This window comes from Stylophora pistillata, chromosome 13 (assembly GCF_964205215.1).
Source record: "Stylophora pistillata chromosome 13, jaStyPist1.2, whole genome shotgun sequence".
Lineage (NCBI taxonomy): Eukaryota > Metazoa > Cnidaria > Anthozoa > Scleractinia > Pocilloporidae > Stylophora > Stylophora pistillata.
This window is the reverse complement of record NC_142531.1, coordinates 8,655,063-8,668,151: the sequence shown is the minus strand read 5'-3', so window position 1 is coordinate 8,668,151 and position 13,089 is coordinate 8,655,063. Positions and strand designations below refer to the sequence as shown.

General features: G+C 38.7%; 1 protein-coding gene and 1 long non-coding RNA gene across 3 annotated transcripts; both read left to right on the top strand.

Annotated features, from left to right (window-relative positions):
* The first annotated feature begins 1,769 nt into the window (after window positions 1–1,769).
* On the top strand, window positions 1,770–10,581 carry LOC148717488 (E3 ubiquitin-protein ligase TRIM45-like). 2 transcript variants are annotated; one of them, XM_088743573.1, is made up of 2 exons: window positions 1,770–3,942; window positions 9,560–10,581. In XM_088743573.1, the coding sequence occupies exons 1-2, from the start codon at window positions 1,826–1,828 to the stop codon at window positions 9,690–9,692; spliced, it is 2,250 nt and encodes a 749-aa protein (XP_088599699.1). In that variant the 5' UTR covers window positions 1,770–1,825; the 3' UTR covers window positions 9,693–10,581. The 2 variants fall into 2 exon arrangements, with proteins under 2 accessions (XP_088599699.1, XP_088599698.1); XM_088743572.1 differs by lacking the exon at window positions 9,560–10,581 and having other exon boundaries at window positions 1,770–4,631.
* Window positions 5,254–9,498, top strand: LOC148717489 (uncharacterized). The gene is made up of 2 exons (XR_015994795.1): window positions 5,254–5,641; window positions 8,707–9,498. It is a non-coding gene; the product is annotated as an uncharacterized LOC148717489 (long non-coding RNA).
* Window positions 10,582–13,089: the final 2,508 nt, after the last annotated feature.

Genomic DNA, 13,089 nt, shown 5'->3' with positions numbered 1-13,089 from the left:
GTAAAAGCTAACTCGTGGTCTGTAGATAATCGAGAATATTTAGTACCGCACTCCGAGAGTCGCACGAGGGAAAGCCATCAATTTAAATTTCGCATGCCATATGCGAGTAAAGACGTTTTTAAATTTTCCTTCTTCTCAAGAACTATAACAGACTGGAACTGCCTCCCTGAGACCATTGTTTCGTCAACTTCCTTAGAAATTTTTAAACATAGGTTATCAGCCTTCTTGAATGATAGTTGTACATAGCTTATGATTTTTCGTAATTTAATTTTTATTTTCAACATTGACATAATTGTATTTTATTCATTTACTTATTTTCTTTCTTTATTTATTTGCTTTATTTTTGCAGTTGGTGTGATATCTTGATGATTTTACCGACCTAATAGCATGTAAATGTAAAAACCTTGAAGACCACTGAGTACCTTCTAGCTGCGGGCTGAAATTTCACAACGAGACGCGAATTTCAATTTCGGATAAAGTAACTACCACTTTACACTCTGCGTCGACTGATCCCCCATCTTTTTCCCAAAAACCATTTGACTCCCCCAAACATTCCTCGGCCTACCCTCTCCCCGTCCTCAGGTGATACAAATTGAAATAATCCAACTACATACATGCGCAGTGAAGTGACAACCCCTTCGCAACTTTTTAGAGAGATTGGTGGATGAATAATCTATTCACCACATTAATTGTTTCTAGAAAGAAATTAAACTTTGATAAATAATAGAGATTCTCCTGGCGACGTCCCGGGCAACTCTTACGTTTCTTGTTCAATTAAAACCGCCGGACAGCAATGACATAATTGAAGTGATGGATAAGCCAAGATAAATCGACAGGTTTACCTTGAAATATGAAATGTCATGATGTAAACCACTACGACGGCTATGTGTCTTTTAATTCCCAGCTGAAAAAAATTTCCAGTGAGACGAGAACTACAATCTAGGACCATCGCCTATCTGTGTCTCTTTGTTCCCTAATGCTTTGAGGGAGGATAAGGGTAAATAAGTCCTTTTCTTTCTGTTTGATATCGCAGCATCATGAGAATGGAAGCCGGATATACTCAAATATTATTTTTTCTCGCAGACGAAAACCGGAAGTTTAGAGGTCTTTTCCTTGGCGTTTCGCACGGTAAAATTTCACGGTAGTTTTCATATGCATCAATTGATCGATTTAAAATTCTAATAACATGTAAGTATTCTAGTAGATTAGTAGATATCCGGGTACACCAATGTCGGGAAGTTGCATTCTTCTCCTTGTCGCCGTCGGTTTCTTGAAAATATGTCTCTGCCTAACTTCCCTACTGCTTTGAAAGAGGATGGGGGTAAATAAATCCTGCTCATTCTGTCCAACGTCATAGCTTAACGAAAAAAAAAACCCTATAGAGTGAACTCTCCACAGATAAACTCCTACAGAGTAGCTCTTTACATTGCCCGTGTAACTACCTATCTTCTGCGCAAAACAAAGCACATATAAATACAGATACGACCTTAAAATTCATGGTAAAATTTTTATTTTTAAAATCACGCTCTTCCCAAACACCGTCAATTAAGCTTCACGATCGGTCAAAGCCATACCGAAGGTCAGCAACTCTTACGAAAAACTGTCCATCATCTGACTGAAAACATATCTGTCTACAGCTGAACATTAAGCTTTTAAATGTGTGAGGTCAAACTGATCTTTCACAATTCTTAGAAATCTTGCATATCAAGTATAGTTTCAGGTATCGCATGTTATTGGTCAATGTTAATAGCATTTCATTCAGAAGAAAAAGGTTTTAGGCGTTTTTGATACGCGTAGCGAAAGCCTTCGTTTCTAGCCATTAATCATGGATATCAAAACCTTGCTTGACAATCTTCATGATGAAGTTTCCTGTTCTGTGTGTATGGTCACATTTACTGAACCAAAACAGTTGCCATGTTTGCACAGTTTCTGCCTTCACTGTTTACAAGGAATTCAAAGGACGAGTGGCCGCCATGACGTCATAACATGTCCTGAATGTCGAAGGGAAAGTCAAGTCCCTGGAGGAAATCTTCACGATCTGCCCACCAATTTTCGCATCAACAGTTTACTGGATGTGTTGGCCATCAGAGATTGTAATAGTGCTGGAGTGAAGTGTGGAAACTGCGACAAAAGTAGCAGACACAGTTCGTACTGTTTTCAGTGTTGTGCGTTCTGGTGTGACATGTGTATCAATGCGCATAACTTAATCAAAGCCAATAAAGGCCATCGAGTTCTTGCGCTTAAGGATTTTCAAGATCAAGACATCACGAATGTGTTAAAACGACCAGCATTTTGCCCACGACCGGGCCACGGAGAGAAAGAATTGGAATTCTTTTGTAAGAAATGTAAACAAGCCATTTGCAGTTCTTGCGTTGCAACCACTCACGATGGACATGTTAAGATACTCTTAGAAGAAGCGGCAAATGAAAAGAAATCGCAAGTCATGTCTGCGATTGACTCCAAGAAGAAAAAAGCGCAAAAGATGAGAAACAAAATTTCCAAACTTGACGAAAGCTGTGATAAAATCCAGACACGACTCGCCAGAGTAAAAAGAAGTGCGCAACAGTTTGCAGAGAGCATAATCGTTGTCATCGAAGCGAAGAAACAGGAAATCTTTCATGAGGCGGACCATCAAGCGCACCAATCCTTGGAAAGTTTACGAATACGAAGAAACGAGATTGAAAACAAAGTGAAAACGATCGAAACAGCAGTAGGAAAAACTGAAACACTAATAAAGCGAAGCACAAACGCAGAGCTTGCACAGTTAAATGAATCACAAGATACATCACTCCCAGAAAGAGTTAGCGATGAGAGAGATGAGATCGACTACGAATTTGAAGATTTAAGTGAACTTATTTTCGAGGAAAACGAAGCCTTGAAGACAAAAGCAATCGCTGAAGGGATAGGATTAATAAAAACGATTCTCAGTGAGACGAAAGCGGATCAATCAGTTGCTGAAGGAACGGGACTCACTGAAGCGATTGTTGGAATTGAAGCCAACTTTGTGTTAACAACTAGAAACGCTGAAGGAAAACAATGCTATCAAAACCGTGACCGAGTAACGGTGGAAATCGAAAATCAACAAGGCCATGACTGTGCGACGGAAGTGCGAGTCCAAGATAACAAAACTGGCAACTACAAGATCAGCTATTTTGCCAAGGAAACCGGAGCATGCAGGGCAGTAGTCAAAGTAAACGAAGAACAAGTTCGAGACAGTCCCTTTCCGGTTCAAGTGAGACCCAGACAATTCAGACCCGTGTTATCTTTTGGCCAACAAGGTTCGTCTGCTGGAACGTTCAAACAACCATTTGGAGTGGCAGTGAATGAACGCGATGAAATTGCGGTCACTGAAATCAGTAACGACAGGGTTCAGGTATACAGTAGTAATGGAACTTACTTGAGATCTTTTGGTAGAAATGGTGATAACCAGGGAGAATTCACCCGCCCTAGGGGAATAGCATGTAATAAGAATAATAACATTATAGTGGTGGACACTGCTAACCACCGTGTTCAATTGTTCAGTGAGCAGGGCGAGTACCTTAGCCAGCTCGGTGGTAGAGGAAATCTTGATCACCAGCTGAACTTACCCCATGGTTTATCTGTAGATAATGAAGGCAATATTATTGTTGCTGATAGAGAAAACAAATCAATTAAGATCTTTTCTCGTGATGGCCATTATTTAAATAAAATAGGGGGTGACGGCTCTATTACGCGTCCCCTGCACTGTGTGCAATATGACAAATATCTCATGGTGTCAGACTGTGGTGATGACTGTATCAAAGTGTTTGATAGGAATGGTCATTTTCTGTACAGATTTGGAAAGAAGGGGAAGGGAGATGGGGAGTTCAATCACCCCTTTTGTTTGTCAGTTAACAAGGCAGGACACCTGATGGTCTGTGATAGAAACAATCACAGAGTTCAGGTATTTGAGCTGACTGGAAAGTTTGTAGCCAAATTTGGATCAAAAGGAGAGAATAAAGGAGAATTTAATGTTCCTACCTCTACTGCAGTGCTCAGTGATGGTCGAATAGTTGTGTCGGACTTTTATAACCATCGTATTCAGATATTTGAGTAGCCTTAACATCACTATGCCTTACAAGATTTGAATTGATTTTAACAAAACCTTAAACTTGAAACTGCTTTCAATGGAATTTAATCATATTCTCTGTAACAATCTTTGAAAGGTCACTGAAACTACAACACAACCTATTAAATTGCGAATTTCAGGGATTGTGCATAAAACTAAATGTGATTTGTCAGTCAGCCCAGTCAGTAACCTCTATTAGGTCACTAATTAAACAAGTTTTAAAACTTTTGTTTGATATCAAGTTCAATTCGTCAAAAGGGCTACAAAATTCAGTTCTACTTCCTCATTAATCACACAAAGGGATTTAGCTTCAATAAATGCTACATCCAAGAAAAAGATTTTGTTACAGCTGCCATAATTATTTCCTGAAATATTTTCAACACTATGCTGAGTTGGGAGCCTACTCCTTAGTTAAACCAGTACGGTGAATGGACTGTTTTATGACAATAGTAGTAAATTATGTTATTACATAATTCACGATATCATGCAAACTTGTAAATAATCAAAAGGTAGAAATGTGTTATTAAAATCGTTGTGTAATTGCTCTGTAGTAATTGCTTGTCAAAAACAAAGAGGAGTGCTTTGAAACTCTCCGTTTGCGACCAATTTGTTTGGAGAAGCTGCGCATCCACCACATTTATTCGAAGGGGAAGGTAAGATGTTAAAAACCTCAACAAATAGCCAAATTTACTCGCCAGAAGTAGTATTTCACTCCTAGCAGATGCAACTGAGCCAGCCGGATGTTCTTCCAACACACTATGGAAAGTTCGTAGCGCAATAATGCTCAACCTCAAAAACTGATTGATAGCCTGCGAAGCGGGGGGTTTGTGTGCACTTTGAAGCGTTAAGCTGTGAGACTGCATAAGGTTTGATACGGATTGATGGAAGAAGTCCACGCTCTGCGCCTCGATTTAGCGGCTCCGTCATCTTCATGCATTTTCATCGAGCGACATGAACAACCACCAACTAGTCCCGTTATCCTTTTGATGGTGGTGATATCTACTGATGTTCAGTTGTTTTGGTGATTTTTCGTATTAAATCCAACCGTGACTGTGATATCGTGCTGATCGAAGCGCCTTGTTTGTTTTGTTAAAGCTCCAGTGTGTGGCGTTACGTAATAAATCACGTTGTTTTGGTTTCAAGTTTACTGAACCTTGATCGTCGACCCTTCTCGTCGTTATCAAAGTTAAATTTATCGCTTCTTAGTAGCAAAACTTCCTTAAAATGCATGAGAAGATTTGGGTAGAAGGTAAAACGAGAACATATTGTTAAAGAAACATACGATGTGCCAGCAAGGACCCATTTGACCGAGACAATCTGTAGTATATCGACTTGAAAAGTACACCGTGAGTGATAGATGGCTTTGGAATGTGTGCAGTTGTGCATGTAATTCAAGTAAGGTAATAGTGACATTGCGCGGTGTCGGTTGCTCATTAACTCTTCGTTCATCGATGCGGTATTAAAGTGAATGGTAAGTACGTCAGGAGGGAGGAAGGGAAGGAGGGTGGTGATACTAAGGAGAGGAGAAGACAGAAAAGAAAGTAGTTTGGAAAGGTAGGGGACAGTAAAAGGAATGCTGAGCTAAGGGTGATAAATCTTTTTATTACATAATTTTGTTGCACTTAGCAAGGTTTGTTTATGCTGAACATTTTGTTACTTGTAACGGTTAAATACCTAGTATGAATTTCAGCCGTCTCTTCCCTTTAGCCCAAGGGGAGCGCGGGAGAGAGATTATAATGTCGTCCGGTGACGTCCATTACTAATTTATGCATTTTGTATAAATCAAATTTTTTAAACAAGATGGCGGCCACGAGTCATAGAAACGTGGGTACAGACTTGTTTCCATATCTCAAAGTGTCCTTGGACGTGAGGTGCCTGGGAATGAAATTAAATCACTGGAACATAATTAGCGCCGAACTACCGACGATTTACGACTCCGAACGTTCCATGTTCTTGCTGTGCACAAATTTTAAGTCGACTTGGTATGTGTTTTGAGTCAAGAGAAAACATCTGGCTTAGTAAACATAAATCCAGCATAGTTCTGTCGCTTAAGGTTTATTTTTGCCGATAAAAAAGAAATCAAAGACACTAAACCTCAAGGGCGGTTTCAGCTATGGAAACGAGTAGCTGCACGTCGGATTTGCGTTGTTTCCATAGCTCAAACCGCCCTAATGTGCCCTTCCGAAATCGGTTTCCGGTTCCGGTATTGAAAAAAATGTTTCGCGCCCTTTTTCGAATTCGCCAGAAAAAAATAATCTGATGTCTTAGTTTCTTTATTTGGGCAATGGTAGGCGATACAGATGTTTCATCTCATTTATCGGAAATTTTCGTGTACGTTTATCCAGCAAGTCCGGCTACGTTTACCAATCTTACAAGATCGACGAAATTGTCAAAGAATGGGAGTTGTTTACAAACTCATCGTTCACTCTTTGGGTGGTGGATGACAACTTTGGGAGTATCGGTTAGTCTGACGGTGCAAATAAGCCAAATTCTGTGTTATTCTCCCATCTATTTACTATAAAAGGGAACCAACTAAATCCTCAGTTGGTCTAGTGCTACAAAGGCACTGGGAGAAGGAACTGCACAATACATCACCAATCAATTTGTTATATTTAAATTTTCTTTCAGCAAACAAAGATATTTCATTATTTTAAGATGAATTGCGAGTTTTTAGGTTACAATGGAAGCACCCACCCCCCCTCCCCTCTATGCTCCTCCCCTCTCTATTACTCCCCTTCAAATAGACCCCCCATCAATGAGGTCTGAAGTTCCATAAGCCCCTGTGGGCTTAACAGACCTTGTATAGTGTATGTTTCAACAAACTCTCCAATATGATTTTTACAAGACTGGGTTAGAATTCACGTTATGAGTGTTAAGAATACCCAGTGACAAAATCACTTGTTGGCAGACATTAAATTATAGTTCTGTGTTAGACCCATCAACTACAACACACAAAGTCATATAGGAAGATCAAAAATTGAAATCTGATGCCATACCATATTTTGTTTTGGGGCAAAAAATTTTTGACTGTCGAAATGGAAAAGACAGGAAGAATGCTTGCGAAACAAAAGAGATAAGAAATGAAACTGCAGGTATGGGTTACTCAGTAATCATTGATCAGGATAAAATTTCCCGCAAATTTTTCAAGTTTTTTTGGGGGGAAGGGGAGGAGGGGGTGATAAACAACACCCATCTTCATTTAAACAGAAATAAAACAAGACATAATCATTGACAAGTAAACAGTATGTGAATACTTTATTCAAGTGTCATTTGTTCTTGTTCTAATTCATATGTCATTATTTGTAAGTTGTTCTTGTGCAAGGAACACTAAAATCCAAAAAGGAATATTTAAAAATAATTTAAAACACTTATTTTGTGGCACTAAGAGTAAACAAGTTGAAAAAAACAAGAACTGATGTTAACATATCAATACATCTCCTCAAGTAGAAAATTCAGAGCAGAGTGGAACTCTCAAAGTGCTCCTTTCGAAATTGCTTCATTCTATAGAGGGTTTGGTATGTCAAAGTTCTGTTCTATACCTCTTCTATGGTCTGGTTGGAGGATATTTAAACAATAGAGTGTTTCTGTCGTGGAACTATCGGCTGATAGCTGCCCCGCGGAAATTTGATGTTCTTAAAACAAATATGCCAGATTTAAGAACATCAAATTTCCAAGGGCCAACTATCAGACCGATAGTTCCGAGACATAAAAACTCTATTGTCTTTATTGTTTACCACTGAATTTTCTGCCGCGCGCCAGATCAATCATATCCCCTCCTCTACTCCTCCTACTGGTGACGCCTATGTACAATGTCACCACTGCAATGACTGGTGGCACCTTAAGTGTGTTAACATAACACCCTGGGCTGTAGAATCTAACAAGTCTTGGAAATGTAAGACCTGCAATAAAATAAAGCTTTGAAAACGGAAGCTGAATGTTCCACTTCTATTTAAGTCAAGTCTTCCGGTTACTACTGAACTACTCTAATTTGACTTTCAAAAACTTTTAAATGGGCTTCCTGAGAGAGTGTTCAGTCAGTAAAGAAATGATAGACACAAATGATAGTGTTAGTGACAAAGTATTTTTTTCGCAGCTTGGACTTGAAGATTTCCGATGAGAAATAGACTCACGCAAAAGCTTTTGGAATCCAGAATAAACTAGCGGTAGCCACAACTTTTTCAGAGATAACTGTTCTGTAATACATGATATTTTACGATTGGTAAACGTAGCCAGACTTGCTGAATAAACGTACATCGAAAATTTCCGATAAATGAGATGCAACATCTGCATCGCCTGCCGTTTCCCAAATATACTTCACTAAAGAAACTAAGACATCAGATTATTCTTTTCTGGTGAATTTGAAAAAGAGCTGTATATCAAAGATAATGAACATTTGATTACAGAGGATAAAAAGATTGCATCAAAATCTAACAAATATTTTATACGTTTTCGTTATAAGCAACACTTAAATAGACGAAAAGTGCGACAACTCAGTTAAACATATCATCCGGCGAAATCATAAACAAATCATTCGCTAAAATGGTATTTTGTAGTACTCAAATTTATAGAACCAAAATAGCTGCCATGTTTTCACAGTTTCTGCCTTCACTGTTTAAAAGGATTTCAAAGGACGAGTGGCCGCCATGAAGTCATAGCATGTCCTGAGTGACGAAGCTACAAGATCAGCTATTTTGCCAAAGAAACAGGAAGATGCAGGGCAGTAGTCAAAGTAAACGAAAAGAACAAGTTCGAGACAGTCCCTTTCCGGTTCAAGTTAAACCCAGACAATTCAGACCCGTGTTATCTTTTGACCCACTAGGTTCGTTCAACTTTCCATGGAGAGCGGCAGTGAATGAACCCGATGAAATTGCAGTCACTGATGTCAATAACCACATGTTTCGGGTATCCAGTAGCCGGATGGAACTTACTTGAGATCCTTTGGTAGCCACGGTAATAAATAGGGAGGGTTTAACTTTTGTACTGGGATAGCGTGGGATAAGAAAAATAACTTTGTAGTGGTGGATGGTATTAAACATCGCGTTCAATTGTTCAGTGAGCAGTGTGAGTACCTGAGTCAGTATGGTGCTAAAGGAAATCTTGAACATCAGCTGAAATTTCCCCTTGGTTTATCTGTAGATAATGATGGCAATATCATTGTTGCTGATTCAGGTAACAAGTTAATTAAGAGTTTTTCTTCTGATGGCCATTATTGAAGTAAATTCGGGGGTAAGGATTCTTTCAACAAACCCTGGCAGTATGTACAATATGACAAATATCTCATAGTGTCAGACTCAGATAAACATTTTATCAAAGTGTTTGATAGAAATGGTAATTTTCAGTACAAAATTGGAAAAAAGGGAGAGAGGGATGGGAGTTCCAAAAACCCTATTGTTTGTTAGTTAACAAGGCAGGACACCTGATGGTCTGTGATTCATCTAATCACAGGGCACGAGTATTTGAGCTAAGCGGGAGGTTTCTAACAAAGTTTGGATCCCAAGGAAACAGTAAGGGGGAATTTAATGTTCCCGTCTCTACTGCAGTGTTCGGCGATGGTCGAATAATTGTGTCCGACTCTAGAAACCATCGCATTCAGATATTTGAATAGAAATAACATTACTATGCTTTACCATATTTGAATCTACTTTATCCAACATTTATGCATGTAGCTACTTAGGCAACTGATACCTATTCATATTCATGGCAAGAACCTTCTGAATGGTCAGTGAAACTACAACACAACCCTATCTGATTGGGAATGTCAGAGAATCTGCATTAGATTTTAAAAGTTTTATTTTTCAGTTTGACTTATTAATGACCTCTATTGGGGGACATGATTAAAGAAACTTAACACTTTGATGTTAAAGTTAAAATGATGAAAGAGCTACAAATCAATAAAAATGTTTAGACATCTAACACCAAGTACTAGTGCTCCATCAAAGGTAGAGTTATAGCTATTATCACTCCCCAAAATATTTCCAACGTTATGAATTTTGAACCTCATCGCTGAGTTACGAATCTACTCCTGAGTTTAAGTAGAGGAGTGTTTGGACAATTTACTGAAAATTATAGCAGTAAATTTTGTAATTGAGTTAAAGAGTATGTTATTGAAATTAGTAAATTATTGAAAGGTAGAAATGTGTCAGTAAATGTTGTTGCAACTTTTTCAAAAGTTTGCTGTACAGTAATTATTTGATGAACAAGAAAAAAAGGGGGAGTGGTTTGAAGCTTTCCGACTGAACTACGATTACTATATTTTGAGTAATGGCAACTTTCCTATTTATGCAATAAGGAAGCGCATTAACTCTAATTAAAGCAGGTAACTTATAGGTTAGAGTTATTGAATTTCGTATTTCGATAACCTTTTTAGCGTCTCATGCCCTGTTTGTTGTTTTTATTCTTTCAATTAAGATAGATAATTTAATTTTTGTAACGTAAATACACAATTCAGTTTCAGAACTGCCATGTATTTACGAATTAATAAACTTCAAACTTCAGATACCAAATCAAAATAATTAGAAAAAAATCAACATGCAAGAGAGAAACTAACTGGAATTTCGAAATCATGCCCTGCTTCAAAAACTGATGGACAGCCTGTGTAGCTAGCGGTTTCGTTTACACTTTCAAGCTTTACGTGGTGAGGCCGCATAAAGTTTGAGACAGAATAACAGTAGAGACCCATGCTCTACTCCTCATTTTAGCGGCTCCGCCACCTCTATTTTCATTGAGCGTCATGAACAACCACCAGCCAACTGAGTCCGGTTACCATTAACGGCGGATGGAGGACATTGGATTCGCGGTGTTGCTCAGTCTATTCCGCAGTTTCTAGAATAAAATCCCTCTTTGCAGTATTGCAGTGATGTAAGTACTGTGAAATGCAATGTTTTTGTGTCAATATTCCCATCTGTGGCATAACGTGACTATGTTTGTTGTTGTGGTTTCTTGGTTAATGAACCCTTGTTAAAATAATTGCCGACCCTATTCGTTCCAACAATCAAAGTATCACATCTTTGTCACAAAATTCCACAATGAGCCGATGAGTATTTGAAACAGAGAGTCAAACTTAATCAACGGTATTAGGGATTTAAGATTGATAGTAATCAGCAAAACATATGCAATGATATGCAATCAAGGATCCATCAGGCCTAGATATGCAACGGTAGCTAACGCGAACGGTAAACCAACTTGACACAGGCGAGTGTATGTTTTCAGTTCTGAATGTAATTCATGCGTGTATAAAGCGTCTGCGTGTTGTGCGGTAATGCGTTACTTTTAGATCTTATTTGCTTAGTTGTATTTTTTGAGAGTGTTTCTACGATGTAGCGCTATTCAGAACACCACAGTCAACTCGCCATTGGCGGGTGTCTCAAAAGTGATCAGATGGCTCGAAACTTTTTTCGTTGCCAACAATTCACATCTGTTCTTGACTGACAAATCATTTGTAAAAATTCCACTGTGTACACCTCTCCCTGTCCTCGAAAATATCCAGATATAACTGAGTCACGACGAAGATCAGCCTTACCTCGCTGTCTCGACTCAAGTAAACTTCCACTGCCCTCCAAAGTGTTGTACTTGTTATCGATGGGTGGGGCGGCCTCTAATTTTCCAGCCAGCGGTTAGCTACCGCGCCTAATTATTGCGTAGAATGTTGTTTTCTTTCAAGCTGTTTTTTTAAAATTCGTTACGTTAAAGTTGATTGATTAGTATTGTCGAGATACTTCTAATTCTAGATTTACACTTAAATGATTACTTCTTACAGTCATGTGTCAAGGGTAAATCGTTGTGTTACGTTAGGCCACAACTACTTATAGAAGTAGAAAATTACTGTGATTAGGGGAAACAACTTCGGGAGTTTGACAACCGACCGCTTAATACATGTTAGAATGTATAAAATAGTAAATACTGTGACATTAAGAAATCTTGCCCAGTGATTTTTGATTTTTTTTTAATTGATAAGTTCACCTTAATTGATAACAATCAATGACATACCTACCGTTATTGACTGAAATCAATAAACTCTGTCAAGGATATTAATCAGAAAAACATATGCAATGATAGGCAATCAAAGATCCATCAGGCCTAGATATATAACGGTAGCTAACGCGAACGGTAAACCGACTTGACACAAGCGAGTGTATGTTTTCAGTTCTGAATGTAATTCATGTGTGAATGAAGCATCTGTATTGTGCGGTGATGCGTTAGTTTCAATTTAAGATCTTATTTGTTTAGTTGTATTATTATTATTTTTTTAGTGTTTTTACGATGTGGCGGTATTCATAAGTTCACCTTACTAATAACAATCAATAACATACCGATTGTTATTGACTGAAATCAATACAGTCAAGGGATTTTGCGTGTATTTTGGCGCACTTCACCACAGTTTCCTTAGCAACTGTTCTCGAGATGTCACGTTTCGTGACATCTCGACTCGCGAGAATGTGTGACTACTAAAGTGGTCGATCTGTTCTTCGATGGAAATCTGACAAATCACGGCAAAGATTACTAGCCATTTATAGCCGCTTGGGAAAGGCAGAGGAATAAAAGCTCAGAAATCTTAGAAGCACCGTTAAAAAACATTTGTTGCTGGTGTAATTTCGAAAGAACTGTGTTGAGCGACAATATTCACTGAAAAACCCTCCGAACAAAAATCACAGCATGAAAATGGGGACTTTGTTTCCAGACAGAATTAGCAAGAAAATATAGAAAGGTTAGAAGAACTGTATATATATCTTATTAACCGAGCGCGAGGGCCGTACTGGGAGAATATCGGCCCGAGGTCTTGAGAGTGCTGCGCTCGGTCCGTACAAAAAAGACCGAGGGCCGATATTCTTCCAGTACGGTCCCGAGCAAGCTTGGTTAATAAGAGATTTATTATACGACTGAAGTTCAAAGGGACACAAGTGCGGTATCATTCGGGACCATTCGGGACAGTGCCCGGTCCAATACTTAGAGAATATTGGACCGGCAGCAGAGCATTTTGATTGGTTGATCTTAGTTATTGGCCC

What these genes read in the sequence shown, in the direction of transcription:
- LOC148717488 (XM_088743573.1), top strand. Translation starts at nt 1,826, where the DNA reads ATGGATATCAAAACCTTGCTTGACAATCTTCATGATGAAGTTTCCTGT. An exon ending in GTATTTGAGCTGACTGGAAA is followed by an intron (nt 3,943 to 9,559) that starts GTTTGTAGCCAA and finishes GCTAAGCGGGAG; the next exon opens with GTTTCTAACAAAGTTTGGAT.